This window comes from Lissotriton helveticus, chromosome 9, assembly GCF_964261635.1.
Source record: "Lissotriton helveticus chromosome 9, aLisHel1.1, whole genome shotgun sequence".
Classification (NCBI taxonomy): domain Eukaryota; kingdom Metazoa; phylum Chordata; class Amphibia; order Caudata; family Salamandridae; genus Lissotriton; species Lissotriton helveticus.
This window is the reverse complement of record NC_136070.1, coordinates 1073453590-1073478348: the sequence shown is the minus strand read 5'-3', so window position 1 is coordinate 1073478348 and position 24759 is coordinate 1073453590. Positions and strand designations below refer to the sequence as shown.

General features: G+C 44.0%; 1 protein-coding gene across 1 annotated transcript in view; it reads right to left on the bottom strand.

Moving 5' to 3' along the window:
* HDAC11 (histone deacetylase 11) overlaps positions 1-24759 on the bottom strand; it is a 258327-nt gene that overhangs the window by 109832 nt on the left and 123736 nt on the right. Inside the window, exons 7-8 of the mRNA XM_078661452.1 lie at positions 20483-20545; positions 14037-14133 (exon numbers count right to left, since the gene is read on the bottom strand). Coding sequence (XP_078517578.1) covers positions 14037-14133; positions 20483-20545 — 160 coding nt within the window. The remainder of the gene's footprint in view (positions 1-14036; positions 14134-20482; positions 20546-24759) is intronic.

Here is a 24759-nt window from a genome sequence, read left to right as displayed (position 1 = left end):
CTTGTGCCTCTTGAAGCCCAAATTGCAACAGCTTGTCAAGAAAAACCAGTCTACAACGATGTAGCCTCAGACTATGCTAATGAAACAAAGAAAATTCCAAAAGCAAATACAAATCCGGAAGCAATTCCAACAATTGACAGAACTGCATCAGGCTACTTCATCAATTTCGATGACTTTTCTGAGGATCCAAGCGAACCTGAGGAACAGCCAACAGAAACAAAGACAAAGCAAAAGAACTCTTTCATCAACTCAAAGGAACCTATCTGATTTCTCCATGGATTGAATTTTGGTTTGTGCTAGGTGTACTTTTCCTCCTGCTTTGGCTCATCATGGTACTGTGCTTGGGACATTTCATAGAGGGAAAATACAGTACAATGGAAACAGCAAGTCAGAACATCAACTTGGTCCTAAAGCCACACAAGTCATCCCACATTGAGAAAAGAGAACTATCATCAGTAAATTTCACAGCCAATCCAATACCCGGTGGGGTAGCTTGGGACAAAACAGAATACGATATTTATGGCCCGGTCGAGCTATTGAAGTATCCACATCAATTCAAGGTTTCATTAAGTGACTTTGTAAAACCGAGCCCATTCTCTGATGATTGGGACTTTGAAAGTATTAATGATATGATGTCAGATTTAGTTATGTCAGCGAAATTTACAGGACTTGATTATTTACAGGGTTCATCAAATTATAAACAGATGTAGTGCTACAATCACTATGCTAACCATTATTTGCATAAATCTGCTCAACCTAGAAATGTTTTTAATTATAATCAATGGGAACATTGTGCAACTCCACCAAAAGGCAGTTCAAAAACATTTTTTGATAAATTCCCATACTTCTCAGGGTTTAACACAAGTGATGCAGAAATGTTTTATTTCAAACTGTTAAATAAGACAGGAATGAAAACCATGCTGACAAACACTAAATTAATCTATTCAGAAACATTTTTTGAAAAAATGACTACATTTGGTTTTGATTTTTGGAAAAACAATATTGAAACAAAAACCATCTGGGGTACCAAAGATTGGCAGGTCCAAGGTATAGAATCTTTATTTAGAGCCTGCATGATCCCAGAATAAATTATATTCTTGAATGATACCATTCAACAGACAACCTGTCTTGGCCTAGCCAAAATTAAAGACTTAAATAAACCGTCTATTCCAAAACCAACACCTGACAGTAATAGCACTACAGATGTTGAGATAGACGTATCCCATATTTTTAACCAAAACAGAACACATCCTGATTGGAAGAAATGGTTGATCTGGCTCACCGACACAAATAACTGTCAAGATAGATTCCTGAACAAAATACAGGGGTTCAAATTGACCAGGCCAGACCCTAGATACTCCCAGAGACAACATCCAGGGATAGTAACAACATACAGTGTAGGAAAACTCTGCCTCGAATGGCTACAGACATCCACACTGGCAGAAATTAAGTAACACTTGACTTTACTTTAAGAAGGTGCTGACTAGCGCGATTTCATAATGGGACCACGCAAACAGCGTAAAAAAGTTTCATAGCGGCCAGTATATATGCGGCATACAACGAAGCTTGGAAAGAAACACAAATTGAAACAGCAGAAAAAATACGAGAAATTAACCGTATTAATTTGGAAAAATCACTTTCTGTTGTGGACAATGGGTTAATGACTCTGTCTTCCAGAATATATTCACTGGACAGTATTGTATCATCTGCAATTGATATAATAGAACAGGACTTACTAATGTTACAACACGGTCAGTCCCAACTACGTTCTATTGTACAGCTTGGCTGGACGTTACAAAATCTGCGTTCAGGCTACGTGCCTTGGCGTTTAATCAACACAACGTCATTATTCTCTATCTTTAACCTTACTGATACACAAATCAGCTTGGCACAAAAAGGAGCGGAATATACAATTCGGAGCATTGAAAAACTTGAGAGATTACCATTGACAATGTCAGAACGACCTGTCATTGAATGGATAATACACTGAATCATAACTATTCCGATAACTACTTTCCAATTTAAATACTGCCAAGAGTATATACGAGCAGGCCAGTATGAAAGGTTGGGTAAAGAATACATTAAGTCATCATGGAAATTACCTTACACACACACATGTTATAGTGAAAAAGGACAGAATGTATTTCTTAGTGGTGATAATTGTAAAAGGTCACTAAGTGGTATACTTCTGTGCCAGGGTATAAACCTACATGGGGCCTGTGAGGGGACTTCAAATAACCTTTCATGCCACCAGCATGGCACACCTGCAACTCGAATAGAGCCATTTTCTAGACGGCTTTCTAACGGGAGCTACATTCTAATAGTGGACCACAGATGTTGTGGCTTGGTGCCAGGAAAAGCTTATCTAGTAAGCGTTTCTTCCATGGTCACTTGCTGTATGCAAGTATTGTTTCCGAACAACACCCCAGACAGGGAGGAAAACATTTGGCCCATTTTTGAATATCTCTTCTAATCGAATTGATACTTTAAGCAGAATAAGGTCTGTCCTTTTACAGACAACTGTGCCCTTGACGTCATCAAAAGAAACGTATGATCTGCAAGTCGCAAGGACAACGGCAGAGATACATAGCCTTTTATCAGCAAATTGCCCCCTACATTTTGCGGAAATGCTAAGCCAAATCCTAAACATGTCCGATACGAATGGTATCCCGCATGTATTTAAGACAATTTTTTCGGGACTGTTAACACCCTTCAAAGCAGTCCTGGGCATCTTTCCTAATTTTGTCCATTCGGTCGTAGGCGGCCTACCACTCCTGTTGGGACTCGTAGCAGGCATTTTTTTTGATTCTCCTGCTTCGTTATGGCAAGCCATGTCACAGACAAGACTCCAGCAACAATGGAAGAAACGATCCTAGCTATACGCTATCGGGACCGCATAACTAAAGTCCTTGGATTAGCCAGGCTAAGAGATCTAAATATGACCTGGTTTCTTTCATTCAGACCCATCTGGCAGAATTGTATCTTACCTGTGTTAAGATGTATGCTTTGCAGAGAAGAATGCGTGTTAGACGTCTGTCTCACACTACAATCAGAAGTACCATTGGATACAGATACTTTGCTAAGTCCTGTAACGGCTCATGCATCGTGTTGTCCCCAGCAGTTACCCATCCTGATGACGGCATTCGTGGAGACTTCACCACTGCGATTAAAGGGTAGTGAAGTGCAAGATGAGAGCAGCATCAACCAGGTACGACCTTCTGTGAGCAATGCTGATCCTGACATCGATGATAGCAATCATTCTCACGACTGCACAGTTGCGGCATTTTCCAACTTGGTCGAACTTTCACCTGAAGCAGTAAACTGCTTTTTTGAAAGTCTGTCTGAAATGATGTTTTCCCCCGAACAAAAAGAATAACTTTTAAGCAAACTAGTACACAGCGTTCCCTGAACTCTGAATTCGGCCTTCGGCTTTGATAACAAAAGCTACTGAACATATTTGGAACAATATTTTTTTCTCTCTCCCCTGAAAGCGAAATTATTTTTTTCCCGATTCCAAAATATTTACCTTTTTTGGCACATGTAGTCTGCTTGAAGTAGAACTATTCTTAGAGAACAGTGCTTCTATTTTAGGAACTCTAGAGACAATATATTTACCTCAGCCTCTAGCATATTTACAAATAACTGTATTTATATGTGATGGGATGGTCTCGACCCTTTTTTCTGTATTAAGAGCCATTTCATGTGTAAATTTCGCAAATCATTCATGCTGATATATATATGCATCCTTTCTTAATGAATGATTACACTGCTTGAAACACATACAGTACCTATAATCATTTTTCATGTATTTCGCATACACCATTTCAAATGCAAAAAATTTATTTTTGGGTGGGTTGATATACACGTGCACCTTTTATGTTTACTATTGCTTAGTTTTAGTAATGATGGACATTAATTCGTGGAGTGGGTGTAGTGTGTTATCTAGGAAACCTGAATCGATATTCCCATTTCATGCCCTTGTCCGGCTATAATCAATAATATCCATACAACGGCATAATAATCATATCCATACTTCAGTCGTAGCACATGCTGTCACATTAAGCAAGACTACTTCTCCGGCCGCCTAGTAAGCACACCGAGTTCTCTAAACAAAACCAAGCCTCCAGCAACCTGGGAAATCCCCCTTGCTATTGTTTTGATTTCGTCCTAGAACTCCTGTAAAGCACTGTAAGAACGGCCAGTTCTTAGTGACATCTTTATTGACGTCTTATGTCCAAACTTACGTCAAACCCGGCACCTTTCAGGTATAAATATACCAACCTTGCCTTAAGCAAACACACGGTGGTGGTTTTGGAGCAGAGCGGCTATCTACTTCCGAAGAGCCCAGCTGATGCGAGAGCCCACGGACGCTGCCCCTCCTCCCTGACGCGCTGAGAAAGACGCTGTCTTTTCTCCTGCCGAGAAATCCAGCTCCGGCGTTTCCAGCCTACCCTCGCGGGTTACTGGGATATCGAGTCCTGAGAGAGAGATACCAGACCTCCTGCTTTCTATTACCCAGGTACGGAACTGACTAAACCCTCACAGAGAATTCTTGAGTCAGATTCTTGGCAAAACAAACTTAACTTAAACTACTACTTACTTACTCCCTCCCACGTATTAGGCTTAGGTCAGGTACACCGGGGTAGGCGTAGTTAGAAGCACCAGTTGAGTACGATTAGTCAATGTATATATGTATGTATCTATTTTATCTATTTTAAAGTATCATATGGCTAAGAAACCATAACAATGCTTTTACAGTATTATTTTATAATCCTGCTTTTACTGTACGCACTTTACTTTACTATAAGTATTGCAATTGTAGCAATTCATTTCTCTTGTATGAGGAAGAAGACTGCTCAATAAATAACACCTTTTATTGAAAACGCCCGTCTCTCTTTTCTCTGCATTCTGGTGAAACTAAGTACGCACCTTTGACTGAGTGAAATAGCTGTCTTTTGTTTTCACACGACTCTAGAGATATACTCTTAATCAGGGAGAGCAAAGTTGTCATGTTTTATGGTTGTCAGAAACTAAATCCCTTCTTGTCTATCCAGGGAGGTTAAACTCCTCCTCGCTTATTCGAGAAAGTTTCTAGTGACCTCTGAGCTAGCTGGCAAACACTTAAGTCTAATATAGTCAGTAGAGACCTAGTTAACCTCAGTCCTACGTCTACACTGCTGAATATATTATTCCAATGCGCAGAGCCTATTGGGACTATAGGAACTACACTACACTAATATTATAGGTGAGATTCCTGTTGGGGATGAATCCAGCCTGCTCCGGTGCCACCAGCTCCGGGGCAAGTAACGCCAAGCGTGTCGCCAAGACCTTGGCATAGATCTTGGCGTCAACATTTAGGAGAGACAGCGGTCTGTAGGAGCTACAGGCATTTGCGGGTTTGCCTGGTTTAAGAATAGTTACTATCAGGGCTTCTCGCATAGACCGTGGCATGCTTCCCTCCACACAGATGTAATCAAATAGTGTGGATAAATGAGGAATCAATACTTCTTTAAACGCCTTATAAAAGCCCACTGTGAGCCCATCCACTCCGGGGGCACTGGCCGATCGCATGGTTGCAAGCGCGTCCGCGATCTCGTCCTTGTGTATGGGCTGCATCAAGAATTCCCGGTCAGAGTCCTTTAAGAAAGGCAGCTGTATATGGCCCAGGTAATCATCAATGCCCTCCTCATTATTCGCAGTTCGAGAAGAGTAGAGCCCGGAGTAATAGTTCCTGAACTCCTCTACAATCTCTGATTCTTCTGTGAGGAGGTGACCATCAGTTGCCTCCAGCTCTGATATTACTTGCGGGCGTTTAGAGTTACGCATTATCCTGGCCAGGTGGGAGCCCGGGCGCTCTCCCTCACCATACGACCGGGCCGTCGCATACTTCCCCATGTGCTGAACTTCTCTGTCAGCTTCCTCGTTGTATTCTGCTATGAGGTTCTTGATGTCTTCCGCCACCGTAGTACTTGAGCCCTCCAGTTGGGATTTCTCCAACTCAGTTAGTCTGGACTCCAAGTGTAATAACCTTTGGCGTATAGCCTTGAGGACACTCGAGTGCTTTGCCATTGCTATACCTCGGATGTAATCCTTAAAGGTTTCCCACACTGTTTGGAAGCATTCCACCGACCCCACATTAGTGTCAAAGAATTGTTCGATTTCTACCGCAATTTCACCCCGAAAGTGCTCATCCAGTAGTGAGTACGGGGGGAAACGCCACGTGAATGGCGGGATCCTCTTCACTGGCGTCTCAAGGACCAAGAGAAGCGGCGAGTGATCTGAGAGGGTGCGTGGCAGCACAGCGCAGGATTTTATGTGTCTCATAACTGAGGATGACGCCAACCAGTAGTCGATTCTGGTGTGTATGTCATGAAAAGCCGAGTAATGAGTGAACCCCACTCTAGCAGTGTGCCTACTTCTCCACACGTCCACTAAGACCAGTTTAATCAGTCCCGAGTGTATTTTCAGTGCTGCCGCTGTAGGTCTGCGTGCGGGGCCTGTGGACCTGTCTAGGACAGGGTCCAACACCAAGTTCAAATCTCCTCCCCATACTAATTGTGTAGTGGAATATGCCTGACAGTGCTGCGCAAGGGCACCATAAAATTCCAGGGAATCATAGTTGGGACCGTAAACGTTGACCAATATTAAATCGTGACCCTTCCCTATACATCTTGTGATTAGAAATCGGCCCTCGGAGTCTGCCCTCAGTAAAGACAGTGTCAGTTTCGACTTAGGGTTAACCCATGTCAAGACCCCTCTAGAGTGGGTTGTGAATCCAGCGGCGGTGCAGTTGCCCGCCAGACCCCTGCTAAGAAGCATTCTGCTCGTGAGCGGAAGGTGCGTCTCCTGTATCAGTGCTAGGTCAACTTTATGTCGCTGTAAATAATTTAGGACTTTCCTAAGTTTCAGATAATCATTCAGACCCCGCACATTCCACGTCAACGCATTAAGCGTCCCAGCCTCCCTGTCCGCTGCTATACGGTCTGAGCTAGCCATCGTGGTAGTAGGGTAATGCAGTGTAAGACAGTTGCAATCTCAAAACCCAGTGAAGACAGAGCGATCAGGCAGAGCAAACCATAACACATCCGAATACTTCCCCACCCCTCCACCCCCCTACCACAGCAGACCCCCCCAACTTGGCCAGCCAGGTCCCCTTCCCACCCCCGCCACCCCAATACCAACTCCCTCAACTTGGCAACCAGAACGTCAGTAGTGCATTGCGCTCGGGGATCGAAGTTGTCTAACAGCCCGTGACTTCCAATGTTCTCAAGGCACTATGTCGGGCTTTCCCCCTCCTTCCACCATGCACCACCCTTAATGTAAATAGTGCATCCTACCTGTGCGTCAGACTGTCCAATGATGTCCACACTAATCCCCTGTCATCCGTCTATCCCTCCCCACACCCCCCAATCACACTCAGTTCAATAGTTTTCAACGCAGGCCGCTGCAGAAGACATGCTTGTACAGTTATATAAGCCAATCGTCCCCTACGTTTCTCCTCTATCCCCTCTACTTATCTTTGCAGTGTTTTTCCGTACGACGAGCGGGCCCGGGCACCGACCACTTCCGCACTATCAGTGCACAACTGCTCTCAGTCTGTCCACCAGCGTCACAGGTGTAGGGCCCCGTATAGCTCCAGCGACTCAGTCATTCCTGTTCGTCCAGGTGGCTATTTTCTTCGTCAGCTGGCTTATCTGCGCCATTGTTCCTCTGGTCCCTCCGCCATCGCTTTATTGCCTGCATCAGTTCTTTTGGGTCTGTGAATATGTGTGAGTGACCCTGCCTGTTGACGCGTAGTTTGGCAGGGTACAGCATCGCATAGTCCAGGCCTAGTTCTCTGAGTCGCTTCCTATGGGGGAGGAAGTGTTTGCGCGCCTCCTGTACTTTCGCAGTAAAGTCAGGGTATATTGATATTGCCGACCCTTCGTATTGAAGTGAGGCCTGTGACCTAGCAAGTCTGAGGGCCGTATCCCTGTCCCGGTAATCAAGCAACTTAGCTATGATCGGGCGGTGAGGCGCTCCCGGCTTCGGGCGGGGGCCCAAGGACCGATGTGCCCGCTCCACCACAAACATCGAAGAGAACACTCCGTCTCCCAAAAGAGTAGTGAGTAACTTTTCCACGAAGAGTTCCATCTTGCCAGTTTGCGTGGTCTCTGGAAGCCCCGTTATGCGAAGGTTGCAGCATCGTGAGCGCGCTTCCAAGTCCTCCAACTTGTCCTGAAGGGAACGCATCAGGTGTTCTATCTTCCTGTGTGCCGTGTCTAACTCGGTCTGCGCCTCTTCGACTTCTGTTATCCTTCTCTCGGCCATGTCGTGTTTCTCAGCATGTTTGTCCAGGCGCTCAGCCATCCGGTCCATTCTGTAGGTCATGGCGTCCATCTTAGCGCCCAGCGCCGATATGCTGGTTTGTAGGCTTTGTTCCATGGAGCGCAGCATACTCTTGATGTCGTCGTCAGGTGCCCGCTCGTCCGCGGGCTGCGTGGGCTCTCTGTGCTCCGCAGGGGGGCTTTGCGTTTGTAATGATCTCTGCGCAAATGGGAGTCTGCTTCGCGTTTTGTCCCCCTTCCCCATCGTCACAGCCGTACCACCGTACCGCAACGGGTGAGAGCACCAAGTATTTCCCCAGGAGATCCTGTTGTAGTGTGCAGGCCCTCTGCAGGCCCGAGGTGAGGGGTTGTAAATAACGCCAGCGGTCCACGCAGGTCCACACACGTCTGCCCCAGCGTCGCAGTATGTCACCGAGTGTCCAGCACACAGGAGCGATGGGGTGACTGTGTCGCTAGGGCCGCACCGCCGCCAAGTTAGCCCCCATGCAGCTTCCACTCCGCGCTATGAGAGTTGCCTCCACCAGCCGGCACAGGCCTCCCTTGGTCACTCACTCAGGTCAGCACTCAGCAGGGAGGTAAGCACTCGGGTGGACCCCTTCCCCAGTCAGGGACCAGCGCCACTCCTATGGGGCCACAGTGGGGCTCCAAAGCCTCTTCCCTGGGACCCCCTCACCACTGATGTCACGTGTGCTCCACCGCTGGTTCACAGGGCTGCAGCGTCGCAAGTCATTCGCCGTTTTCCCGTGGAAGGGGGGCACTCCTCACGTTCTCGTAGGGCTTCTCCCACTTGCCCGCAGAGACCCACTAATGTTCTGAATCCGGCCCCAAGGTGCCCAGGCCGCAGGATCTCCGCCACTCCGAGTTGCCTTCCCGCGACGCCGTCTACGCTGCTCCTTTCTCTCCTGATCCGAATCCCAAGGATGCTGGCAGGGGCGATTTGGTGTCCGCTACTTGCCCCACGGGTAGTCCAGGTGTTATCCGCGGGGGGGCTCAGCGGCCGGTAGGACACCACCACAGGCGGTCGGGCCAATCGCGCTCACCCTCGCCGCACGCAAGGGCACATCGGCCGGCGGAGCGAGCACTGGAGGTCGCGGCTTCTCGGCCCAGGTTTCCGCGGCTCCGCTCGCGCTTGCAGCCGGGCTCCGGAACACCAAATCTCCGCAAATTTGGGATCGCTGGGGACCCGGTGGGGTTCACGCTTCGGGGGGGGGGTGGGTTTGGGGTATTAATATTCGCACTTAGTCAGGATTATGGAGGATAATGGGCAGTGCAGCACGGAGCTCCGGGTTCAAGCAGCCATTTTAGCTGCCGGCAAGCTCCGCCCCCCTCGTGTGAAATTTGGTTGCAAGAGCATGATAGATGCAGCAAGTCTTCTGATGGTGACCCGCATAGGCGGCACCTGGGGTCCACCTTCTCCTTCAGCCAGGGTGGAGAGTGCTGAGTGCCAGGTAGCAGACCGAGTCTAAACTTCATGAAGCTGATTTTTGTATGCTTAGCATACCCCATGTTAAAATACTTCTGGGCTTCTTGCTCACAGTATGTATTCAGGGTCATCCAACCATGAGACCTTTCAGCTAGTGAGGCCTTGTCCTCCAGCCAGGATAGATATTTGACTGATTTCCACACTAGTTTCTTGAATACACCGGAACTAGTGGGGGTTTCCCAAAGTTGGTTCAGTCCCAGTTTGTGTAATCCTTCTTTGAGGTATCTCGCTGCGGGGGAAATAGTGTGTTCGCTTATCTCTTTCCATAACTGGGCGTTTAGTAACCCTGAAGCGCCTTTTCGTATTTTATCCCACGTTATGATATATGCCCCGTGTCTCGCAAGATATTGCTTCTGAATGCCAAACTCAAGCCTTATTTGCGAGGGTGGGGTGTATTTGGGTAGCCCGAATATAATCCTGTACGCGCTTGTTACTGTAGAGTCCAGTAATTTGGCACCTCTTCCTTTCTGGGCTTCGCTTCAATAAGTTATTGTTGGCAGTAACTTTGCACGGATCACCTCCAGTATGGGTAGAATTGATGGGCCGGTTAGTTTAGAGTTCAAAGTTTTTAGGGAGGTTGCCAATGCGATTCCTTTGTGCCTGATGGTGTTTCTATGTGCTAGGACTGCCCTCCCTTGTCAATCTTTACGCCCAAATCTTTATATTCTGTGGTGCTCTCTATTCGGGTATTGCCCCAGAACCATACTGAGGGTTTTTCCCTTTTTTTACTCACAGTGATGGTTTTAGTCTTGTTGAGGTTTATCGTCAGACCATTATCTTTTGAATAGTCCTGTGTGGCATTTATAAGATGTTGAAGGCCTACTTTTGTTTTGCTGATCAGGACTATGTCATCTGCTTATAAGAGGCATGGCAATAGGATGTCTCCCAGTTTTGGAGCATGCGAGTTACAGGCATTTAATACCGGTATGAGATCAGCTACAAACAAATTAAAAAGTGTGGGGGCCAGGACGCAGCCTTATTTAAGCCCTTAGTCCGTTGGAATGCGTCTCGACAAGTGTGTTCCGTCGCCTAGCTTAATCTGGACCCAGGTGTTGGTATGCAAGTTTATCAGAAGATTTAGAAGGGATTGGGGGAGCCCCCAGCTATGCAGTTTGGTCCACAATCTGTTTCATATTACGTTATCGAAGGCAGTTTTATAATCAATAAAGCACAAGTGTAAGGAGCTCCTAGTAGTTTCCACCTTGTCAAAAAGCGTTGCCATAGTTAATATATTTGTGGTCGTGCCCACGTTCTTTGCAAAACCGGTCTGGTTCAAAGGGATGATGGATTTTGCTTCTGCCCAGGCCTGGAGCTCTTCTAAGAGCATTCCCGCAAAGAATTTTGCCTCATTATCCTGTAGTGCAATTAGCCAATAGTTCTGTGGCTCTGTCCTGTCCCCTGACTTGTAAATTGGTGCAATGATGGATCCCCTCCATGACTCTGGCAGAATATTTGTCATCCTGATTTCCCAGAACAATGGTTCTAAAAGCTTCAGCCCAGAATGTTGACTCTTGCTTATAGAGCACAGGCGGTATGCCATTTAGACCGGGAGCTCCTTCCCTCCTTCCCTTGCCTATTTGCCTTTTTATGATTTTGACTCGATTAGTTGATTAGGTGAGTCTACGATTAAGATGTCATTTTTGGCTTTATGTTGTGTGAACTGATTTATTCCTGCAGTTGCAGCGCTGATGTTAGGACCTTCGGAAGCGCCCGAAAAGTTTTCCCTCTTTGATCTCGACTCCGTGGTTTCAGAGAAGTGAGACCCGAGATATGTTATCCAGACTGCCTCCGAAATATTAGAGGTAATTCCCTCGTTGTTAGGGTGAACAAATGTATTTATCGTTCTCCAAAAACTTGCGCTGTTATTAGATTTAATGTCAGCGTGTAGTTTTGCCCACAAAGCATTCTCATTGTCCCTTTTTGCATCCTTTTTTTGTTTTTTCAGCAGAGCCTTTTGTTTTCGCAATTGATTTAGTTGTGTTATATCTTGAGGGTTCCGCCGTAGCTGTCTCAATACGCGATAGATAACTCTCTTAGTGGACTTGATTTCTTTCAGTGCTAATTGCGAGATTGAGTTTTCACCGCCGAATCTTTGTTGGATTTTTGGCTTAGTATTCGTTGTATAGGCTGCCATGATGTCTGTGAAATGTTCCCACTTTTTAACCTCATCTAATCCAGTTCTCAATTCAAAGTGATCTTTAGCAATTCCCGCCATTTTGCAGTGTGTGTCAGGCCCAAATTTAATTCTCTTGAGATTGATAGTATAATCTGCTCCATGGGTGGTCCGGCAGTGCTCAAACATGTCAACTGTTGACTAAGGTCAATTTCTTGTGGCCGATGATCGCTCTCCCCTTTGTCCCCTAAACGAAATAGGGTAATTTGATGGAACAACTCAAGGGAGACAAAGGTGTAGTCTAATATAGTGTTTATTTTTTATGAACAATATGTTGCCACGGGGGGATTATCACCTCTTGATCTACCATTTAATGCTCTTAAGTTTAAGTGTTCCAATTCCTCCAAGGTCGACTGTCCCGCTTTTGTTTGCTTGCTTAAGAGTGGCTCCTCTTGCATTGGAATGTTCCAGATTGTATTTTGTATAGATATTTCGTTGTCCGTGGAGGACCCCATTAAGTTTAGGTTTAGGTCTCCTGTTAAAATGAGCTCCGTAGATGGTCCGTCTGTAATGTGAGTTTCTACCAACTTGCACATTTCTTTTATTAATTTGTCTTTTTGCTTTGGTTGGATATAAACGTTAATTATTGTGATGTTGAGATCAGTTGCTCGTATTGAGCCTGATGAGTATAAGTTTACAGCAAGAGCAAGAGGACGTGAAATTCGATGCTGAGACTCTCAAAGAAAACAGAGACTGGCTCGCAACAATTAGGGAAAGAAATAGTTGAGATTTATTCCCCAAATAGCACACCACAAATGCAGATGCTACGACGGTAATGATAATCTCTCTGTGTGCAACCTCAGGTGGTTGACTCTTCACAACGAATACAGCCGATTCCATGCCACATCTGACTTGTCACATCTGATATCTATGTCACACTGCTGAGAGTGGACCGAGGAATTCTACAGGTGACTAGGGTAGAACATTATGGAAAACCATGGAGCACATACATGTTTTACTCTCCCCTTGTCATCACAAAGTCTGTCCGAGTCCAGAATGCATATTTCTTAACAATGGACTGATATCTGCTGACACATTTAAAAACTTTTTCCAAAAAATCATAGCACATTTTGATTGCGTTTGTATTATAACATAATTAGTAAAAACAGGTGTCACAATTACATCCAGTCCCTACAAGGGAGAAGTCACCGCATCCCAGGATACACATCATCATACACTTTTGAGAGTTCAACTGTCTGCATAAGACACACCTGTTCGTAGGGCTGCATCCATGGGGAATGAGATTTAAAATATTCACAATTAAACGAAGGAGAGGCACACAGTCCCTTTGTAAGTGATGGCCCAATTCCGATAGACGAAAAGCAATGAAACTGCCAACAGGGGCCAAAAATGAAATCGAAACAAAAAATAATCATTTTCCAAGTGCGTGGGTCTAAAAATCGACTTCTTCACCAGGTGAGTTTCTAGTTAACAGTGCTAATTTTGAGGAATGCTTTACTCTGACATGAAGGGCACTGGTTGTGATAGCAACATGCAGATAATGAAGAATGGTACCCTGTTGTCTGCAGTAAAACTTAAAGGAAAACAAGGGACTATAAAGTTATTACCATCAATATTTTGAGTATCGTCGTTGCTGTTTTTTCTCTCACTATATTTTGTTTGTTACTCTTTTTACTCATTATATTATGGTGTTCTCTATTTGTCCTTACTATATTTAGACTGTAAGTAAAAATCGATTTTACGTTTGCTCATTGTTGAGAAATGTAAGTCTCTTACTAAAGTACTAAAGCCCCTTTAAGTTGAATTCTCCATTAACTGTTAAAAAACGGAAAATTACAGAAGATCCCCTTGGCTACACCAGGCAGCCCCAATGCACATCTATACTTCAATTAAAAACCGGGCACAATTAGCCTGTCAACAATGGTTACATTTCGTAGTCATTTGCAAGCAGTTCTGCACTCATAACTATTTCGAATACTTAAACTTACATAAAACGAGCTACCACAATTTAAAGTGATTTATTTCAGCATATCACAGTTAAAAACAAGGACACTGTGTTTTTATTATATTCTGATTTCGAAGATTTACTTACGTTTAGCAAAACCGTCCCCTGGATAAATGTACCGATTGTAGACATCCATAATGTACACTCTGTTGTCTTCTAAAAAATCTCTCTCGTGGCCATTACCCTACAAAATAATGACAAATAATAAATGTAATACATTATAACATGCTGGTGGGCAACTGTGAAGACAAGATCTGGAAGCAGATGTCCAAGACAGAGTGTAGAACAACTCTACCCCATCGTTTCTGGGAGTCATCACTTATTTTGTTCTATATGAACGTACAGATGTTGTTTTCTTTATCAGCTACAAACAGGTTCTCTGTTGATAATAACTCAAGCTTGTATTTTTAAGCCTAAATCTAGTTCAGGAATTTAGGTCATCCTAATACTAGATCCTAACTAACTCCCAAACTTTCAAATCCTACTTTTGTGACAGTGTGATATACTCCCTACACTTATACGATGCTTTATGTCACAAAAGACTTCCCAAAACCCTTTGTACTTCATGATGGTGGGACCCGGTGCTAGCCATGTGGCACTTTCCTCTGCCTGACTACTCAACACAGGTCTGTCCAGTTCTGCCTCTATAAACAAATTGTCTCAGGCCTCCCACAGGACAGGAGCATCCGAAATTCTGCTCTGATCTTGCCTTCTAGCCTGAGAACGGGGGAATTGTGACACCTCCATACTGTTTGTATGTGACCTTTGATTTCGGAACCTGGGCTGAGACTTAGCAGTTAATGTGTCATATCCCATTTCTGCTAGAAGGGCTCGTAGTAAATGGAAACTCACTTCCCAAATGAAGTTTTGTGACCAGAATAGCCATTCACAGCAGTGTTTGGTTTCTGAACCCAAGTATCAAAATAACATAAAAAATCAAATGAACCTCAATATCACTTTTCTTCAGTAGTGGAAACTCTGCAAATTGGCTGTCAAAAGCAGATGTATTTTAAAACAAAACATTATGTATTCAAAATGAGCTATAATGTGTTTATCACTGGCTATTATTTTTCAGATCTGTACTCGGAGCAAGGCACCTGTGAACAGAAAGCTGAATTACTAAACTAACATGTTTGGCCATTTGGTAAATAAAATGGCACCTATGTTAAACTGTGCACATGTGGCTGGACCTGTCAATATCAGAAGTTTAAGGAATAAGAAAAAGGCAGTAGAGGCCAGCCTTGTCTTCTAGAAGGGAGAGAGAGATATGTACTGCTACTGATGAATATGTGCTAAAGTCCAGAGGTACAAACGAACTAGGCAAGTAAGATGTTTGTTCATATAAGTATGTATAAAACAGAGCTAAATAAGTTATAAATACTGGTTATCAAATTGACATTTATGAATGATGGTACTGGCATGTGTGCCTTGTTTTTCACTGTGCATCTGCGGTTTGCCAAGAGGATACTTTAAGATTTGCATTCAGTTTCTGGGTTTTTCAAAAATCATGGTTTGTGAGTTGAGGGTGCTAGGGACCCCTTGACATCTCTTGCAACTACAAACATCTTTGGGCAAAGATGTGTCCTGGTAAAACAGGTTACAAATTTAGGCTTTGATTTTTACTCTGATGCCACTCCAGAGCCACAAGTAGAAGCTGTAATCAGATATTGGTTTTATAATATCACGCACTTCAAATCTCTACTGCCTCTTGCCGGAGAACCATGCATTGGTTGCTTGATACCGCTTTTAATGATTGGCTGGATTATTGCAAAGTCATATCTGCTGGGCTTCTCTGTAATCTTTCGCCCAGACTTCAAAGACTGCAAAATACAGCCGTTCAGCCAAACTTTGGCAAGAATAGATTTCTCGCCAGCACATCAAGCTTTGTACTGGCTCTCGGTTAGGAAGAGTATCACTGGATTGGTGCACAAATACTTACATCAGCAAGCCTCCAGTTGTTTAACTTCCAAAAGCAAGCCCTAAGTGTATTTCCAAGACCGTTGCAGTAAACTCCAGGAAAGATTAGACCCATACACAACCGTAGCTCTTTGGGTGTGAGTGGCTGCTTCTTCGTTTCACATGGATAACTTTTGTGAAGCTAACTGCTGTTAGAAATCAGGCTTACTCCTTCACACTCAAGCACTAGTAAACAAATCAGACTTACTTGGTCAGGGAAGCAACTAACACCAAATAGTCTCTTAGGGGAGGTAGGTGGGTTACAAATGCTGCCACTGACAAATATGTTTTCCTGGCACAGAGGGATACCATCATTCGTGCAAATTCCAGGAACTAGATTGGTTCCTTGCATAATGCAAGGTAAATGCAAGACATATTTCAACAAGCCTCAGACATTGATGACAATAAAGGAAGTGGCATCATGAAAGAAGATAAAACATCAATATATGTAAAATTAATGAGATAACTAAAGACGCTCATGAATGCATTTAAAGGTTTATCCTATTTAACAGTTTACTTGTATCGAATATACTGCTATCTTAAGCTGTGTGTTCTTCCTTCCTTTCACAAATGCTCTTCCAAAGTGTGCTAGGGCTGTATAGGCATCATTTGCTATAGCTGTTGTTTTTTAATTCAAATGGAGGAGCGTGCTGCCGTCATATACCAGGAATAGTGCCATCCTATATGAGAGGTCCTGAAATGACAGCCAGAAGGTGTGCAGACTTCATATCCAATTCTATGTCAGAGACAGTGATGCCATACGTTGGGTGCAATGCATCATGTGCCATGGAGACTGACATAAGATGGCAGGGATGCTGCCATTTTGGCACTGGAGTCCTGGCATCAAACGCCAGGTTTACAGCGTTCATGTGTTGAGGCAGAGAAAGGTTGCTATCCTCTCCACTCCCTGACCCTATATTCTATAAACACTAGACTGAGTTGACCTGAAGAGAGACGGAGAATGCTGGGTCTCTTGGGTAAGATGGCGCGTTGAAGCTCCCCAACCCAGTGCCCATGCTGTCCAGCCTTGAAAAGCACCAGAGAGCCTGGAAGCCATGAGGTCAAATAGCAATTATTGCAATCTCCCACTCTGCAGCTTCCAAGGTGTCCCTGCAATGGGCCAGAGGGAGGGAAGCAGTGGAGCAAGTGGGAAGATGCTCATGAAGTGCTGGCCCATCCTCACACTCCAGCCTAACAATAAAACACCACAGAGCAGCTGATGGTAGCCTACTTGGGCACTTCTGGATGATTCACGGCTACAGTTTTTTCACTTAAACTGTCTCTTTAGTGTGTAATATGGTATTTGGTAGAAAAGTGTTCCTTTTCATGCCACTCAGCATCCGTAACAGCATCTAAGAAGCAAAAGGATGGACAAGAGATGTGAAACATTCTAGTAAGCAGCATGTGTTCCAAATAATATATGCTATCTCCTACTTTGAGGTGTTCTACACCAGACCTAGCCAGGGGAATTAAACGGTACCAGTTACAAACTCTAGCATCTCCCATTTGGCCTATTAGTGCTGATCTCTTTATTGAAAGCTAGTCTTCTGAAAGAGTCTTAACTCTGGTTGAGTATGTTGTATGCATATGTGCCATGAAGCAAATAATAACAATAACATTTGTGATGGAAACCTGGTGTTTAGCAGTCTAAAGCTTTTTACTGACCTTCCAGATAGTCTGTCTGCATGACGAGAGGTCATTTCACTATATTATTCCTCATTGCTGAAAGGGAGTGAACGGTTGTGGTTATAGTAACAGATAATTAAAGCAACAGGGATTCCAGGCTGGAGCCGATAGGAAATAATATACAATGGCTTAAAGGAAGGATTTGTGCTTTTGTGTACTTTATGAGGGTAGAGGACATTCAATGTAACTGTTTGGAAAAGTAACTGCGTACTTCAGGGTTAAGCTAGCTGGTGTTCTGGTAATGTTCTGTTGTGTGTTTCAAGTGTGCAACTAAATGGGAAGTTGGTGGCCTAGCTGGGTTAGGACTGTGTTGCTGTGCACCTTCATGGTGTCTGCCTTTCAGAATGCTGTCTTATTGCTGCAAATTAATGCTTATTACCCCTTGAGTCTGTCTTCACCTTGTTTTTCTTTTAATGTTTACCTTCTGACCATGACACCTATTCAGGCTAAAAAAACAACTTCCAACTGGTGGGGAGGGAAAACAATTGTTTACAGCATGTACGGTGAACTGCAAGTATGTCTGCTCCCCATTTGGAAGGGATCTTCTGCTAGCCGGACTATGGTCTAGCACACCAAGGCGTTACTGGGAAAGATAGAGGGTAGACTCCCTCACCCACAGACATGCCACTTCCATGTCTGTTGGCCAAGGGATCTGGTGGAGTCATGTCTAGGACAATTCCCTATAGAATTCCCAAGAGGGCATGGAAGCATTCTTTGGGGCATTAGAGCCAATGGAAAGCAGGGACTCAACCTACTCTACTCCTGGAGCAGTGGAGAGTGGAGTGAAGATAGGCTGCTAATGATCCTGATGTTCTCCTGTGATTGTGCCACTCTAACTGGAAATGTGATTTACCATGACCATTGCTGCCTTTAATAAAGTATGCTGACAGAGGCCAGAGTAAATAATATTGGGTTTCATTTGAGGATATACTATCTGACTTCACAATGTATGAATGAGCTAATTCAGGATACGTTTGGAGATCTTTAGTTGAGTGCAAATTATTACTGTCAGTTAGCAGTTAGCGTGTCTTTAATTTGTTGGCAGTTGCTTACAGCTATACACAATTTGAAATTTATATACCTTCTTTGTGATCTTCTGTGTGGATCTTTGGAGAAGGGTTTGTTCATTGTACGAGGTCTGTCATTACAGGTCTATTAGTGAATTATTATTATTGATATATGTATTTCGGATAATATATCAATAAACCATACAAACAAAATACCACGATAAATGATATTGAGATGTTAAAAACTAAAAACTAAGGTTCTCTTTGCGGGCACGAACTGAAAAAAATCATAATTGTTCTTATAAGCAGAAATAATTAAACAAGAGCGGATCCTCCAAGCAGCAAGCAAAAAGTGTGAAATTATGTCGGATTTGCACTTTCTTAACATGTTCTCATGGTTAGCCTCACCAAGTTCAGTGGTGTGTAAGACAACCATTTTTTTCTAGGCGCTACATACATTGGACAAAAGAACACAAAATGGTTCTGATTCAACGCAATAAGACCATTGAAACAGTTGTCAGACTTTGCGAATGACTGAAAACTGGACTATTTAAATGAGGCAAGAGGTAGCTTAATGTATCTTTTGTCATTGCCTCATTGATATTATTTAAGTAGTATCCAAACTGGGGTAGAAGATGAATAGTCAAAACTAACTCTGTAATGCTGCCCAAGCCAGGATGACTCCCCCTCTTAGTGTTCAATATGCAGACTTTATGAAGTGTGAGGACCCTGATCAGATAATTTCATGTGTGGAGCACCAAGAGGGTGGGGGCCTGTCTACACCAGCCTAGGTTCCTACTTCATTATTGTTGCAACATGTCCCTCAGGGAGTCTCCACAAGGCTTTAGTCAGTGGAACTCCAGATTCTAGCCCAATACAGCGCTGGTCTCAGTCAAGTGTGAGCTGTGATATCTTCCAACCAAAGGTCCAGACCACACAGTGGGGTAGTCAGCGTACCCATGGCTGCCTTAAAATATTTTTTACAAATCGATTTTGAAAGATAGATGATGTGCTGATGTTTCTTGTTGACAGGAAGTTAAAATGCACACTGATCCTTGAATAAGGTTAAGGAGATCCAGGCTCAGGTCAGGAATACTTGGTGCACGTGTGCCATTTATGGGGACTAATCACACAACCTTACCCTCAGCCCAAACCTGTTGATGTGATTTTACATTTTTGCAGTCCCTCACAATTCTGTCCCATTTGACGCAACATTTTGTCCCTGGGCTTAATAGAAAATGTTTGCCTTTTGTCCCTGGGCTTAATAGAACAGTTTTGCCATTTCCTGTCTCTACCAGATAATGCGTTACTGAAGGTTGTTCATCAACACCTATATTACAACCACAATTACCACTACCATCATTGCTCCAGTCACCATTACCAAAGCCAATTGGTCTGACTTTGATGACAAAACATTTACACATCCCAACATTAACAACTGCTGCTTTAATATGTTGGCTCAATAAATCAGCAATATTGGCTATGCTAGCGCTTGTTCCTCAGGAGGGTGCCAGCCACCGCCAGTGCTAGAGATACCCACTCGTAATACTGCATGCGGCATTGGTGCTCCTGCATGTCACAGTGACCTAAGTCACGGCATCACCACTATTTTTCCCACACATTATTAATTTTGGTATCTAAAATTCTCTCATTTAACTGTTCTCTCCAAAAGCAAATGAAATCAATCATGTATAGGTCATAAAGTCATACCTTCCATGTTCATTTAGGATAATATTAGGGGAAAAGCTGCCATATGTTTCCCTTCTCAAAATTAAATGTTCTACATATACAAAAATATATGAAGTATCCATTAGCAATGAATGCAGTATACTAGGTAATACACATGTATTTTCATACACAATAATGGCAACTATTTCCACTCACCTGGTGTGCATCCAGATCTATTATCGTGGCTTTGGAAACTCCTTCTACTCTTTCAAATAAAAACTGAAATACAAATACAGACTATGAAAATCATACTGATAAAGTAGGTGCAACAAAAGAACAACTGTGTTAATTTTAATTTACATGGTTGATTTCATTTGATGAGCAATACTATGAAACCTTTTTAGGCTAAGCCAGCAAGCTCACAAGAACGTCATACCAGACGATTGTTTCTTAAGTATAATCTTCATGTATGGAATCAAATAAAACTAGAAGGGGTGAATATGAGGTGTGCCATAATAATAATAATAAAGAACCCCACAATATCATCAAGAAACCATAAACATATTTTTTCCATTTTGTATTACTTTAACCACAATGAAGAAACCATATTAAGAAATCCCATAATACTGAAAAGGGGCATCAACCCAAACCTTCACCCTTACCATTAACATAACCCTAATCCAAAAACTTGCTCCATTTCACTTACTGCGACCCTAAGCTAACTACTAACCCATACTCTATTCCTAACCGATGGACTCACCCAAGCCCTATTGTTAATATAACCCTTGCCCTATCACTAAACCTGGCCCTTGCACTGGTCATAACCGCTACTCTAACCCTAATCCTACTCTAGGCCTAATTTAATTTCACACATAACCCATTTCAACTAAAGTTATATAGTGTTTAAAAAATATTTTCTGAATGAATTTGGCCTTAACGTTAATTTTTATTGATTAGTACTCGATACAGCGTTTCTTGACTCTGGATTTGTGTGTGTCAACTCTTGTTTTCTTCATTTCCACAGAATGCTGGGTGTAGACCCCTTTCTAAGAGATCTATGGCAATCAGGGGTTACTGGGCTCAAACCGTAACAGTAAGAGCATTTTACCTCTGAAGTCCTGGGGGTTACCATACTGTTGGACAAAAAAACCAACGACCAAGTACACCTGTGTTAAACTGGGCGGCAAGGAAGAGCCGCCAAGGCTTACTGTGGCAGGTGGTGTGGGGCAGAGACTCAGGACTCAGTAAAGTTGGGAGTATATAACTGTCCTGCAGTTTTTTTTACTTAATAGGGAAAAGGCATTTTTTATCGGGACATACAGCTAAGTAATGCACATGGAAATGCAGAGGGTACAAGGCACATATTAATCCCTGAGAAAACGCACAGGTAGGGTGCAACCCAACTCCAGACTTCCCACATAGTTTACAGGCAGTATTACAACCTCAATGCCAAACTACAGGTTAAAAATATACGCCAGAAGTACTTCTATTATCATGCAAGGTATTTAATACTATCAATCATTAGAGATACTGTGATCCTGTGCCACAGTGTCAGGATTGTGCTATCTTAAGCCAGGGCAAATACCATCATATGCTGGAATATGTGGCCACGCTATGTCAGGGTTGCTGCCATCGTATGTCAGTTGTGTTATAAACCTAGTTGAGGAGTGTGCTGTCCTCTTAGGTTAGAGTTCATCTGCCACTCAATGTCTGAATTATATAAACACCATAGAGTAGGAGATTGCCATTGTATGCAATACGTATGTTTCAATCAAATATCAGGGTAGAGCCTACAAATGTCAGGGAGTTGTACCCAACCACTCCATTCATTCACTTGGCCCTTTTACCGAAGAACTAAAACTTTTAATTGCTATGGTAGATTTGAGAATATTGTCATCCAAGTAGAGGCCCAGGAAGTAAAATGAGCAGAGTGAGGCTATTTTCTAGAGGGTCCTGACTGTGCTAGCTCATATTCAGGACAAGGAGAACCATGGAGGCTGAAGTGTGTATTTCTCGGGGGCGTGGCTTGCGCCCAACGGAGATGGCGGCGGGTTGGTGACGCTCCGGGAGCCGAAGGGAAGAGAATGCCTTCATGAAGCGCTTCCCTTGCTTCCACCACTCTTAAACTGAGGGACCTGCTATGTGAAGTCGTCGAGTTGCTAAAGAAGCTGTTATCCGACCTTCGCTGAGCCGGCTGCTCTCTCCTATCGTCCACGCCTTGCTGAAGCCTCCTCACTGCGGTTGCGGCCGCCATCTTGAGTTCGTCACGAACGCTCTCATTACCTCAGGCGAGCCTCCTGTCTTCGTTATAATGTGGTGAGTGTCGCAATTATGAGGTATGCGCCTTGGTGATTTATAACGGCATCCTACACTGTTTTTTTTCTCTTTTTTCTCCTTCATATATATTTTTGGACTGTGCATCCTCTCATATTCAATGGCGTTTTTCATGAGGGAAGTGACACCATTTCGTATGTTCCGCTGACGGAGTTATCTCCTATGCGGTTTGTGGATTGTTGACCCTCACACCTCTTCAAAAGATGCATTCTTCGGCTCTATCGTCCTATGCCTTTCTATTTAATATGCATGGAGGAAGTTATGCACATCGTATCACGTTTTTTTCTTCTTTGCTTGGGCATACACTGATTTTTTAGACTTTTTCATCTTCATATTGCCGATGAAGTTCTCTTCTGCTGTGTCACTTCTATTTATTACTGTAAACCACCAGAGTGCACATGGCTTTTTACTCGTAGCGCCTTTCATTTATTTATTTAGAATTTTGTAGAGCGCACAGCTACCTCCGACGGAGGTGTCCCGGCGCTGAAGACATAGTCTCAGGAGGGTCGAAGAGGAGTAGGGAGGGGTCTTTAGATCTGTGAGATTAGCCAGGTCTTTAGTTTTTTTCTGAATTGGGGTTCGGACGTCAGGAATCTTAGCTCAGTGGGTAGCTGGTTCCACAGTTTGGAGGTGACTACTGCCAAGGCCCTTCCCCCTGTACGTGTGAGGCGAAAGCGGGGGCAGATCATGAGGCGAAGATGATTGGATCTCAGGTTTCTTGGAGCTTGTGAGAACCTCATTCTTTGACGTAGGTAGGATGGGCCTCGGTCATTGAGTGCTCTGAAGGCCAGTGTTAAGGCCTTGAATTGAATACGGAGTTTTATTGGGAGCCAGTGAATTTTGATTAGGTGGGGTGTGATGGAATGGCGGTAGGGGATATTGCAGACTAGCCTGGCCGCAGCATTCTGGACTTTTTGAAGTTGGTGGATGAGGTAGGTGGGGGCGCCTATGTATAGGCTGTTGGCATAGTCCAGATGAGCAGTAATGAGGGCATGAACCACCGTTTTGCGGGACTCAAGTGGGAGGTATGGCATGATTTTTTTTATCATTCGAAGTTTCCCTAAGCAGGCTGAGGTGACTTTGTTTATTTGAGTTTTGCAGGAGAGGGAGGTGTTAAATTGAAAGCCAAGGTTGCGTGCGTTTTGAACTGGTTCTGGGGGGGGGTTGAGTTCAGACGGCCACCAAAGATTGGCGGATATAGGCGTTTTTCGATTGAAAAATGGGACCTCGGTTTTGTCTGTATTGAGTTTCAGGTTGTTAGCGGACATCCAGGCTGCGATGTTGAGCATACAGAGGCGAAAGTTGTTAAAAGATTTTTCAGTGTGTTCTTTGAAGGCGAACACCAGTTGGGTGTCGTCAGCGTAGAAGGTTACTTTGACGCCCCAGGATTCAACAACTTTAGCCAGAGGTTTGAGGTACACATTAAAAAGGAGCGGGCTGAGGGCAGAGCCCTGTGGGACGCCCCAGATCAGCTGTTTTTTAGAGGAGAGAAAAGGTCCCAGCATCACTTGCTGTATTCTGCCTGTGAGAAAAGATTTTATCCATACAAGGGGGGGTCCGCCAATACCAACTTCTTGTAGGCGAGTCAGAAGTTTGTCGTGTGAGATGGTATCGAATGCAGCGGATAGGTCGAGGAGGACCAACATGTCCTCCTCTCCCTTGTCCGTGCATTCGCGGATCGATTCGGATACCTCGAGTAGCGCCGACTCAGTACTGTAGTCTGGTCTAAAGCCTGACTGGGTGTCGTGGAATAATGATTTGGATTCCAGGTAGTGGGACAGTTGTTTTTGGACGGCTTTTTCCAGAACTTTTGCGGGCTTGGGAAGAAGTGAAATTGGTCTGTAGTTATTTAGACAGGAAGGGTCGATGCCGGGTTTTTTTTGCAGAGGGATTAGCATGGCGTGTTTCCAGGCCGTGGGAACAACCCCAGTGAGTAATGAGGCGTTCCAGATGTCTAAAAGGGGGTTAATGATGATGGGGGCAATTTCGTTCATGATACGAGCTGGAGCTGGGTCCAGAGGTGAGCCAGATTTGCATTCCAGAAGTAGCTTTAGAGCAAGTTCTTTGCTAAGAGGCTGGAATGAGGTAAATGTATGAGTGCTTTAGGGGATAGGCTCTTTGGTGGTAGCGTGATCTTTCTGAAGGATTGCTGCCGCTAT